We start from the raw sequence: 12918 nt of genomic DNA on the forward strand, positions 1-12918 counted from the left end.
TGTGGAGCGAACAATATCCAGTTAGGGAGCAGCAATATCAAGAAGAACCAGATCAGCTGACACCATAGAGGAGGTCTGCCATAACACAAAACTGTGAACACGGGCCACATGGCCATGGATGCCCGATATTGAATCAAAAGTGAAGGTATTCCGAGTACGCTAAATATGCCACAGGGCTGTCCATCTAAGGAAATGGAAGAGGCAGGAATAATCTGAATGCAAAGCTTCCTCTCCATTTTCTTTCTCTTAGTGTTATAGACTCTCCATCAGCCCAATGATCTAGTCATGGTAATGTCACTCAAGATGATCCAATCACTCAAGGTAATGTCAGTTTCTCAGCTGAGGAGTCAGGTGCATCTTGATGTACCACTTGAACAAAGGGTGTCCCATTTCACCACGTCCTATTAAGCAACCAATCACAGAGTGAGTCATGCAAGTATTCAACCATGTGTTTGAAGTAACGCATCCAAATGAGTGGCCGTTGATCTATCCTCAGATGGCTGCAGATGATGTTGGAAAAGAGAGGGTTTGAAATTGTCCCAAGTCCAGAAGTAGTTGCAAACAACTTATCCAACAGCTATGATAAGGCCTGTGGGCCTATAAAATCCATCAGACTTAGAGGATCCATAGGCCACATAAAAGTGGAGAGTGGAATACGTCATCACACGAGAATTTTAGATCCTTCCAGTAATTCTCCCATGCTGATGGACAACCATCTTCTCCAGACCATCACATCGGCCACTTCATTTATTTGATTCAGGAGCAAGAGGGAATCCATCAAACAGTGTACCACATTGTGGGAAGAATTTGCTCGGTGACCAAGACTTGACCTGCTAGGGTTAGGTGCAAGAACAGCTGTGCAGTGCTGGAATAGAGTAATTTGCAGCAAATATTGTTATGTGCCAAAGACCGGAAGTATGGCCAAATGGACAGCTCTTTTGTGTTCTTGCGGATTGTCATGTCCAGTGCATGTCCTGTTCTTATCTGGACCAATAATCAAAAATTTTGCTTGAAATGGGTGTATTCGACATGTTTTCACAGAAAATTTTGGTTGAATTTTGATGAACCTTCAATATAAAATGGAAAGCAAAATACGCTATCATTGAATAACTGTCTTCATAAAGGTGAGTCATATTTTATAACGGGGTGAACATAAGGTTAAAGAGAGAACATTGTAAACTTTGCAACAATTTGATTTGACACTAGATTCACAACCCTTCAAGTGATACGTCTTCAATTAATAAGTTTTCAGACAGGAAAAACCCAACAGAAAATGTCATCTTACTTGTATGATTATCTCTTACAATCTTCCATTCAAGCTCTGTAACCATAAGGTGTTGATAAAAAAGGTGTGGCACAAAGCACTGGATTTGGCCAAAGAATGTGCAGAAAATCGACTACCAGAAGTACTTAAAGCTGTAGCTGAACAACTTGTAAGAGCTGGACAATTCAAGGAAGCTGCAGAGCTGCATTTGGAGTATGATGATCATAAGGAAGTATGGAAGCAATCTTAAGTGCTTTCCAAATCTTAAGGCTTAACAAATTGTTAAAGTTTTCTCCAAACATGGTTCTTTTACTTTGAGGTTCATTTTCATGAAAAATTATCTCATATGTGGCATTCTGTGAAACAGTCATGTGACCTGGTATTATTCTGTGTTGTGGATGTAACTGCTTGATGTTTTGATAGTTTGACATTGGAATATGTTTTAGTAGCTTTAAAAATATATGTATTACATAAAAGGCATATCATATTTAAACAGCTATAGTGAAGATTTGAAATCAGTTTACTTCTGTCGGAAAGCTAAACAACATTCCAAGTCTCACAATGCATTCAATGTTTCCAGGCCGCAGAATTTTACATCATGGGTGGTTATTGGGAAGCAGCACGAAAAGTTGCAGCGACTTTTGGACAGCAGCAGCTTATTCAGGTGTGATTCATGTTTTCAGGCATGCAACTTTCTCAGTTTAAAGGCATATAAACTATCATGAACCACCTTTTGTTTGTGTTACTCTGCCCAGCATATCGAACACCTTCACAAGGAGCATTTATTGAACAAGGGTGAAGCAGGGTTGCTTGTTAACATTGGAAGAATACCAGAGGCACTTGAGCTGTATGCTCAGAAAGAAGAATGGGACAAGGTAACATTAATTTCTGTCCCTCATAAAATAGAAACATAATACAACTTTAAATAATCACATAAAGTGAAACACAGAACATGCAGATGAAACACTATGATAAAACCAGGTTGAGAAGGATACAAATGAGCAGGATCATAGCTGCTACCCAACATTGGGATAGACATGGTGTCTCTTTGTATTTCCTAGCTGACTTTTAGAGGAGATTGGATGGCAGCTTAGACCCAAGAAAATTTCACTTAACTTCGCACTTGGCTTGGTTACAGAAGGTTCCCTGTAGCTTGCATCAGACGCTTCCTAGACATGTCGTTCCCCTACAGATGGGACATCTACACCTCATCTAAACATAAGTTGTACCTACTGTACTAAACATATTCAGTAGGAGGTAAACCATAGAGGGCATTATAGCCTCCATTACTACCATAAAATGGGTGCTCACATCATATTCATTTGATGGGTTTCCACTATCTGTAGATGTGCATTGGCTTCAAGATAAGTCTCATGCCTGATAGCCATCTCATTTCCTAGCAGCTTTACATGCTTGGCCCAAGGGAAACCAATGAGATCGCTATGGCAATTACAGTACCATCTTGCAGTAGCCTTATTTGACGCATCCATATTTCACAGGGAACCTCCTTTTCGGTCTGTAAAAGACTGAGAGGCATACGTGGAATGCCCTCTCAAGCAGGTTATTTTGCAAATGCCATATCCGTCTCCAAAATGGACACTCTTAACTTTATAGTCCTACCTTTTCAGTTGATTCAGCACTCTTGACATGTGAATTCTCTCACATAGGGTTCTTGAATCTCAGACTTCTCATGTGAGTCAATGATACCCAAACGGATCTTCAAAAGGTTCAGATTCATGCTAGAACTAGAATTCAACCACTTTTTTTCCAGAAGTTCATTAAGCTTGTCAAAACTTCATTGTCACAAGTTCATTCTTGACACTCTTGACTGACTTCTTTTCACTGTCATTGTGATGGGATTTGGGTCCAAGATGGACCAAGTAGCCTGCAAAGCATGGCTGTGCAGACACCTGTATTCTGGCCACCAAGAAAGAAAGTAGAAACATATTCCATCAAAAATGGTCTACTTTTGGCAAAGCAGTGTGTGTATGCCTGTTGATGAGGACATTTGTGTTAATTCTAAGCATGATGCAATATGTTTAAGACAAGTGGCATTACACTATACTCAAGCATTGGAAAGTGGATACTTCTTTTTGTCACACCATAGGGCTTTGTTGAAATCTACATGCATGTCCAAGCCTCCTACTAGTGAACAGCACTAATAGGCATCACAATTCCATTTGGATGGAAGTTCCAAAAATAGTAACCTTCTAAACTTTAGAAGTCACCAAATTTAGATTCTAAAGAGCTTAATTTTCTAGGTCCGCCAGTTCATGGTTTGTTTATTTGATCATGACCATCTAGTTTTGCTTTCCGAAACCACTCATTATATGAGCTTCTAGTCAATGTGATTACGCAAGTGAAAAAGTGTTCGTCATTTAGGTTTTCTAGTCGATCTGACAGCTCGACAAAACTTTTAATTTCTCTTGGACATCTCATCAATGATGACCCAAGTATAATTACAAGGCATTCTTCCCATTGGCCATCCTTGAATTTAAAAATGCACATTTAAACATAGTTTGAAACACTCAAATAATACAATTTGCATTTTAAGGTATATGAGCATCAAATTAATTCCAATCATTGGGGCAATACATCTTGATAAGAGTTGATATATAGAGAGTCAGTTACAACATACAGCAGTCTCTTTTGCTACTTTGCTGTGCCTCTTGTATTTCTATGTGATTAATATAACTACTCATTACAGGAAAAAAGAAAGAGATAGATTGATGTGATCTCTGGTGGATTTCTAGCCTACTCTGATGCCCAGCAGATACTGCCTACTAGAGGTGCTACTGCTCTTGCCCATGCTTGGAGCTGTTTGAAGCTGCTGCCTGATCAGCTGGAGGATCACCCGTGACAGTTGGCTGCCGCTCAGCCTACCATCCAACCTACCACTTAGTCAGAGTTTGCTGCCCATCTGTCTTTTCTAATCCAACAGCTTCCCACTCTATGTTTGCTGCCCATTTTGGCTGCTCAACATTCAGTCATGGGTGTTGTCACCACCATCATCAACCCCTGAGTTTTGCTGCAGCCATCCTTCATCAGCAGCCTACATCTACGTTCTCCTCTCCTAAATGGCTGCACAGCAGTCACCTGATTGCAACCAATCATTCGAACAGATTTCTTCATCAGCACTTTCCATTTTGCTCCTCTAGTTGGCAGCCATCATTCCAGAGAGATTACATCTTCTTCATCACTAATAGCTCCTTAGGACTGTGCTGCACTCCAGTCTCCCTCTATGGCTGCCCACCATCAACCAATGTGTTCTCTGAGACTTGGTGTCATCGACTCAACTCTGCTCACCTCAAAACCAGTCCTAGAGAGACAAAACCATGAGGCTTGCTCCTACATTGTATCAGCATTATTCAAGATTCATTATTTTGTTCGAATTTTATAGTTCCAACTTCTGTGTCATAGTGTTTGCACTCACATCCTATGTTCCTCCCTGCAAACCCTACCGTTTCTTTTTACATGGTATGAGAGCTTACCTTTACAAGTTGTTGGAAGAGAAGCCATCTAAATGTTGCTTGAGGGTGTTTGATGGAGTATACGGAAGACTATAAAGTTGCATCTTTAGTGGTATCAAAAGTTTCCCGTACCTTTTTGGCCCTAAGGTAAAGATGACAAGAAGAGTGTCTAAGAGACCAAGCTCAATGATAGCCCAACACACTCTCATTCATTTCTAATAAATCTTGATGGAATCCAACATTTTGCCAAACAACTTTGGGTGTACAAACTACCTTCCATGTGCCTTCTCTCATAAGGATAAATTGAATTTAATCTTCAAGTTCCACACTACAAACCCAATGCCTGAATACTTTTCCCATACTTTAACATGCTAATGGAAGACAACATTGTGCTAATGGTAACACAAGAAGGGCAGATGAAAGGTCTACTATAGTCAAGATAGAACCTGAGGGTGATTGAGAAGCAACAAAGAGTTCCCAACTAAGTCGACTTCCTAGAAGAGCTATCGCTAGAACATGCTGCTACCTTGGTAAAGTGGTGGGCACAAGAACAACGCCAACCGGAGGTTGCTTGGACAATGGTGGCAACTGGTGGATGTCTAAAATTGAGGCAGCACTAGGCGGCGATGTTTGTGAAGCAATTGACCATGAGCAGCTAGATGGCCCAGCCAGACCGCAATTAAATAGGGCAAGGGCGATGCTTGGGTGGCTGCCAAATGCCAAAAGACAAGTGGTGACGCAAGGTTGTATAGGGTACCACAAGGCAATATAGGCAACAATGTCAGACTGCAGGGTGCGCAGTGGCTAGAAGATGGTGTGCAGGTGAAAACAACTAGTGTCACAAGAGCGATAGAAGGAAGCATAGATATTGGGTGCAAATATTTCTATCCATAAGGTAGGGCTCTTGCAGACTGGCACATCAGCAATGGAACAACTGCAAATGCTAGAGGCAACCTGGCTAGTGGTTGGCATGGCACTAATAGTTAGGCAATGAACAAATTTGGAAAGGGGGCAAGGGACAAGTGGACAGCAAGTTCAGTAGGAACTGTCATTGATGTTGAAGGCAGCAGTGGCTCTAATACTACTGTTGGGTGTTGGAGCCTAATAGTGATAACCAAAAACTATGGGGAATACAACTTTTTTTTGGGAGAGAGAGAGAGAGAGAGAGATGGTGTATGGAAACATTTGCAGCAAAGGCCCAAGCTCGTGCAACAAAATCTCATCAAACTTCTTGAACCTTTGTGTTTGCCTAGTCCCACTGTGCCTCTTGCACACTTGTCTTTTATAGTTACTGAATCCCTTGTATCTGGTTCATACAAGATGGCCTAGAGCCGCCCTGTATCTTGTCAATCTTGTGCTTGTTTTTTTCATAATTAATATATAAAACCCATCACAAAAAAAAAGATTGGATTGGCATGACCAAACAGATGTAGCTTAGTTGGTCAAGTTGAATGAGTGGTGACCAGAAGGTCTTAGGTTCAACTCCTAATTCTGCATGGTCATTTTGTATAGGTGTAGAAAAAGGGAGATTTGAACCCGGGTCAATGGGTTAATAGAATAAGTGGCTTACCACTAGGGTAGCTGCTTGATTACGAAAACAAAGATTGGATTGGCAAGAAAAGATGGCAATGCAAGGCAGCATTACAAGAAACTTGGGATATCCTATGGGTGTACATGTGCTGCCCAAGCAAATGCTTGATTGGATTTCAGCTCGTATTGTGGACAAATCTGTTTACTGGAAATCATAGGCAAAGCCTTTCCATCTGTGGCTCGAAGTTGCCCAAATGACTACGTTGCCCATTATCTCATATTACTAACCATTGCTGACCTCGTCAAAGACTACCTTGCAGGAAGCCACACGTTCCAACTGCTTCATGTTGTGGAAAAAGAATTCTACACATTCTAGCATTACTTGGATTTCATGGGATCATCTTTGTACACCTAAGCCAATGGGGGGTAATGCAATTTTAGACATGGAGACGCATGACAGCCCTCTGATGACTTTGTTCATTGCCATGTGTGTTAACCAATGGCCTTGGGTTGCCATTGCTAGATTTATTTTGGAAGACATACATGCGCTTAATGTTGACTAGCCCATACGACTGAAATCCTTCCCACTATTAGTCCACCTTGTTCACTCTTGGTACATGGTCCTCAAGAAGTCCTCTTGGAATCCCCTGGAGAATCAACTATCAGGCAATTCCTTGCGAGCTGCAATTTTGACTACTTCGGAAATTGTTTCTTGGGATGCATAACAAGAAGCTTGCCCCCAATTGATGCTTTAGACCTCTCAAGCACTACTTTGAGGTCCTTCCATTCCATGTAAAGTAACTTTCATGTGCCTAAAGGTTACTATGATCTATGGCCAACAATCTCAGACTCTTTGCTTGTTTAACAGCCATTTCCATTAGAGAAAAAGAGAGAGACTTGCAAGTCCAAGGCAGAACTAAAAGAGATAGATTCATGTGATGTGTGATATGAAACGGCAAATGATAGGGCCTCAATATATAGGATAAGGTATACACCCAACCTTGTGACCCTTCTCAAATGCTCAGTGGTGTAAGGAGTGTTCACCCTACACATACATACTAACACACACTAAGGTATGTTTACACGTCGAAGTATTCAATAACTAACACTATTATCCAACAACTTGATGTTAAACATTTTGACAGACAACAAAACCACACATCGAGACTCTCCTAGTTGCAGCCAATAGTCTTTTATGGACCCTAGTTGTACAGCTCTTGTATTATTAGCTGTAGCAGTATACAAGTACTTTCTTGTTAGAGGATTTTCATACTCAATGAAATGCTTGTTATCAGCAAAAAATGGACCAATTCAGGTCTCTTTCAAACATCTCTCTTTTGTCTTGTTGCATGCCTAATGAAATAGGAAAGTGATTAAAAAGATTGGTCACTTTCATGTTAAGAGATATCTGATTCATGTGTTAGATAGTATTGTCACAGTAGACAGATTGGCTGTTACAGAAGGCCTCATTTGGCTTCATTGTGTGTCTTTGTTCAGGTTCATGAACTTTCACGACAAATGGACCTTGAAGTACAAAAACACTTCTCTATCCGTCATGCAGCATATTGCTTGGAAAACTCCAATGTACAAATCAATAAGTAGCTCAGCCAATCACGTGATTTGGAATATAATATTGATGATAATGAGTTCTTCTCCCATCTATAATTGTTTAAGACTTACAATCTGAACCTTTATTACGATCCCAATGCAGACAAATGTTTTCTAAATACTATGTGCAGCAAGTAATATGGCTATTATAGTAACCTTGAAAGTTCTATGTTTAAGAATACATATAATGCTCTAGACCAGACATTAGAAAACATGACATCACAAGGAAGTATACTATGAGTTTTTGCATGAAAAACCGGATAGTTTTAAGTAAGATGATTGGTGTTTTTGTTCAAAAATCTAGGTGCTGGAGGCAATATCACTGATGTCACGTTATGGCCTTCCATATACTATGGATGGCCTTGCGATCTTTGGACATGTTGCATCTAAACTTCTTCACTCATCTAATGATTCTCCTATGTCTATGCATGCAATGCAGGTAAAACAATGGTGTTTTGAGCAATTATCTAACGGATGAAGTTGAAAATAAAACACACACTCTCTAATCTAAAAAGGAACTGAGCTTTTAGTATATGTATGAGAAATCTACACCAGATTTAGTACATGTACAGATGTTTGAATAGATACTATCAGAGGGCTTGCATGCATCGAGATTCTTGCAAATCTCTCCACAGCAAGCCATGATAACCACAATATTAGCCACCTGGTGCTTCAATGACTTCCATCATGCAACTAAAGGGCATGTTCATGCTTCCTATGCTCAGAAGGACTTGTGGTGTAGTTCTCTTAAATCGCTTTCAGCTTTGACTATACAAGTGAGTTGTGAGTTAGCTCTTCTTGCTATTTGATCAACGTATAAGGTCACCCTGACTTGTTCTTCAAGTTTCCTACTTTCTACTGGCTTCATTGTTAGGCTCTATAGAGTCGGAGCTCTTTACAAGCTCAGTGTTTCTTCACACATGCAGAAGATCAGCATACAGAGATAAATGGCTAAATTTTGCTTCATTATCTTCTCTTAGTTAACAACATAAGGAGCCATTTAATGTACTAGAATATCATCCTCAGCAGCTTATTAAATGTCACATGTTTAGACGAACTCCACCTAGGAAAGGCAGGCTTGTCTTGCTATTTCCCAAGTTGACATGCTTTACATATATCTGAGATAGCTTTAGGCATGGAAGGCACTCAACCATCTATCGACACAACAACTCATAAAGAGAGTCGTATCCAAGATGTCTTAAGCCAAAATGCTAGAGACACTCAATGTCCGTGGGCTCCTATGTGGTGGCTAAACCTTGGAAGCGATAGAAGTCAAAGCCCTCAATTGTCAGCTTGCAAAGAAACCAAGTCATGTGGTACAAGCCACTAGGCTATGCCTCACCGCAAACAATCACTAAACCAATCTGAGAGAAGAACCTCAATTGTGGTCACTATAAAGAAGACCGCTCATCCCAACTAGCAAAGTGAACGGATAACAAATTCACCCCAAGCTAGGGGACATAGTATACATCATCCAACACACCAAGATGCAGGCCTTGGTCAGTGGCAAAATTGATCTGACTGTGAGCTTGAATCTTGATTGAGGAGTTGTTCTCGACACGGACCATCCTGGCTGCAAGGGCTCAGGAGATGAAAATGTCTGAGACAAGAGTCCTATGATGACTAGCTCCACTATTCACAATCCAAGGAGTAGCTGAAATCTATGGGCAAAACATAATGATTGTTTAACACTTAGTCCTGAAGAAAATGTCTTTAGCACGTGCCTTTGTAGGAGGTGTGAAAACTGAGAAGGGGTATTTTGCAGCATTGACTCTTGTTGAAACAATGTGTCATTACCGAAGCTTCAATGTCCTCACTTTTCATTGAAGAATTAGCTTCAGAGAACACCCTGTGCATATATGTGTATAACTCTCTCTAGCAAGAGTTATTAATCTGACTAAGGTTTATGAAGCATATTCGATTACTCTATAATACCCATTCATTTGATGAGTCCATCTTTCTCATGTAGTCATTTCTCTCAACTTGCTTGTCAACTTGCTGTCAAGTTAGTGGTATATGGAATAACAAAACCTAATCACTTTCTTCTGTTATTGAACAGGAACTCAGAATTCTTCTTTACAACCACATGCAAAGCATCAAAGGCTCGGATTTACTCAAGAATCATACAGGTGCAAGGCCACAAATAGCAAGTCACAGTACCTTGATGATTGATGTCTTCATTCTACACTAACCTGTTTAGTACTCTACATTATGCTTACAGCACTCCACGACCTGGAAATACTTTTACTACCAGTAACTTACAAAGTTCTTCGATTTTCCTGCCAACAAAAGGTATTTGTTTCCTCTGCCCCAAAACCAAAAAAAAAGGAAGGGGCAAGCCTATGAATAAATCCCTCATAAAAAAATATCCCAAGTCCAGATTATGGTCATTTCTGACTCCAACTACTTGGAAACAACACTTCTCACAAGGAGCTCACCTGCTGGACAGGGTCTCAAAGAACTAGCTGCTAAGCTTTCCATATCATTACTACGATTTATCCAACATATACCAGCAGATAAAGCATTCTATGAAGCAGGCATTGCCTGCAAAGAGGTACTTTTCTATATTCTTCAGGTCTGTAAGCTTCATTTGAGAGTATGATCCAAGGATTTTCCCAAAAAAAAAGACACTTTGCCTTTACTTTTTTTCTTCCAAATGTCTTCTATGCTTTTGAAATGCTACTTTGCAAAAGTGACACAATTGATTGTCGCATAGTCTATACAGCTGTAATTCGGTAGTCTGAGAAAAATGCACGACCAAGTCTGAGTGTCTCTCTAAGTTTGAGTGTCTATACAGCTGTAATTCGGTAGTCTGAGAAAAATGCACGACCAAGTCTGAGTGTCTCTCTAAGTTTCTACTGTGACATTTGGGGTAAGCCCTTCTATGCCCACTTGTAGACCATAAATTCCTTTGGTGCATTAGGTAGCTCGGCCACCAAGGACTTTTCCCTAGTCATGAGCTCAACAAACATATCTCCATGACTAAGGTACATGTCAGGACAAGGGTCCTGCTATGGCTATGGGAGAATTGCCACATGTATGGTATGCATGCTTGGAGTTCACTTATACAAGTATATAAGTGGATGATTGGGTGGAGAGTAACATGCCAATCCTCTTGCTTATTCTCACATTGGTACTAGAGCCTAAGAGATAGTCTCTCTCTTACATCTATCTTCAAAAGTGTACCTTATATTCCTGATTTAAGCACCAGTTTCCAATGGTTGTGGGAATCACTTTCTAAGAGGCATATAGCATGAAAGTACTTTCTGCAATATGCATCTCGAAACAAACGGTTTAAGTTAAACTGACTGTCCAGAGTTGAAATTTTAGAAAGAGAAGTGAATCGAGATTATTACTGTGAGAGAACTGAAAACAAATATCATTCTCACTAACACTCAACTTACAAAAAAGAAGGGAGGAAAATGCAAAACTAAGATGATGGAACCAAAGAACTGTGTATATATAATTTGTACAAGTGAATGTATACATAAAATACATCTAGGTGATCATGAAGACAATGATAGGATGCCAATCTAGGTGTGTCAATGTATAAATGGGTGAAAAGTGAGGTGCCCAGGACAAAATATGGGCATGCCTGAAATGAGGCTGGCCACTATCTCCACACACTTGTGAAGAAATGCTTGAACAAAGAGAGAGAAACTCAGAGTGTATGACAAACACAGAGTGAAAAGTAGAACTCAAAGATGAATGAGTGAATGATGCTGTACATAAAATATACTACAAGGCCCTTGAACCTCTGAATCTTGAGGACTAGGGATGAGGTGAGCTCAAGGAGTCAAAGACACCAATGTCAGCTCCGAGAGTGTCATACTCTGACCAGATCCTGAAGAACAGCAACAGCAATCCAATGATGTTTGATGTCTGATGTAGGTGGCAGCAGTGTAAGCAGCCCAGAATGCTGGAAACACACATCTAACTGACTGAATGATGATGTCAGCAGTCTGAGTAGGGGCAGATGGCTGTGCAAACATCAGGGCAGCCTGCTTGGCAGTGTAACACAGATGTAGCAACTATATAATACCTCTGTCTAGCAGAATGCAGATGTGGTGGCAATGAAGAAAGCTCAATGATGATGTCTACATGTTGGGAGTGTTGAGTTAGAACACGCTTTACAACTAATCAATGAAAAACGCAAATTTGGTGTGGTTTGAGAGAGTTCCAGTGGTCCCCCAAAAGCCTAATTTTTTGGGGCACCCTTCAACATCTATAAATAGACAAGCTGCCCACCATTCAGGCTTATCCTTTTGTGCAGGTTTCTCACTCTACCATACAGATTTCAACCATCAACCATCTACCATTTGCTGTCCAGCCATCACCAACTGCAGCCCATCACTATCCAACCTTGGGCGGCCTGTTTTGAGCCATCATCCTGCTGTTCAAAGGTCTCCATCTACTACATCATCATAGCATCTGATTAGCTTGTGTTTTCAACATCCGGTGCCAAGCGACAGGCTGCTGTCATCTCTCCCACTAGGCCATTACTACAATACCTATGATTTTGCTATCCAACAAGCCGTCTACACCAACAAACACCTCTCATGTTATCGCATCAATTCCCTGACACTCTAGTAATCGGCATTTGATGTTTCCCGCACAACAACACTCCAACTAGTGGTTACTACACTTGGGATCTGTCTCCGATGGACATCACTCTCCGACACTGCATCGCTCTGTCCTTGGGCATTTTGTACACTCTTACATTCATTTACAGCATTCATTGACTTAAGAGTTTCTTATCTCTGTGTTTCAATTTTGAGTTTTTGTGTTTGCGTTTTGCATTTAGGGTTTGAGTTTTGCTTCTCTATCTGAGTCTTTATGTTTCGGTCTTAGTGGTGGTCTATGCACAGTGAAGGTTTGATATCCAGCAATGCAATGGAGAGAGAGTGTGTGTGTGAGTGAGAGAGAGTGAGATGCACGACATGTGGGTACAAAGAGTTGTACTTCTCTTAGGTTTTTATGATAATTAGGTAAATTACTAAAGTACAAGTGTTAGGGTGTGTTTAGACCCAAGCATGTATAAAAGGC

The 12918-nt window shown here is 40.5% G+C and overlaps 1 protein-coding gene across 1 annotated transcript in view; it reads left to right on the forward strand.

The window, feature by feature from the left end:
* Positions 1–12918, forward strand: part of LOC148019832 (intraflagellar transport protein 172-like) — a 324662-nt gene that overhangs the window by 277776 nt on the left and 33968 nt on the right. Inside the window, exons 35-42 of the mRNA XM_087700018.1 lie at positions 1350–1496; positions 1845–1928; positions 2020–2139; positions 7762–7848; positions 8177–8311; positions 9932–10001; positions 10094–10164; positions 10322–10426. Coding sequence (XP_087556144.1) covers positions 1350–1496; positions 1845–1928; positions 2020–2139; positions 7762–7848; positions 8177–8311; positions 9932–10001; positions 10094–10164; positions 10322–10426 — 819 coding nt within the window. The remainder of the gene's footprint in view (positions 1–1349; positions 1497–1844; positions 1929–2019; positions 2140–7761; positions 7849–8176; positions 8312–9931; positions 10002–10093; positions 10165–10321; positions 10427–12918) is intronic.

This window comes from Lygodium microphyllum, chromosome 19, assembly GCF_053477565.2.
Source record: "Lygodium microphyllum isolate KBCC chromosome 19, Lygodium_microphyllum_v1.1.10, whole genome shotgun sequence".
In the NCBI taxonomy this organism is placed as follows: Eukaryota; Viridiplantae; Streptophyta; class Polypodiopsida; order Schizaeales; family Lygodiaceae; genus Lygodium; species Lygodium microphyllum.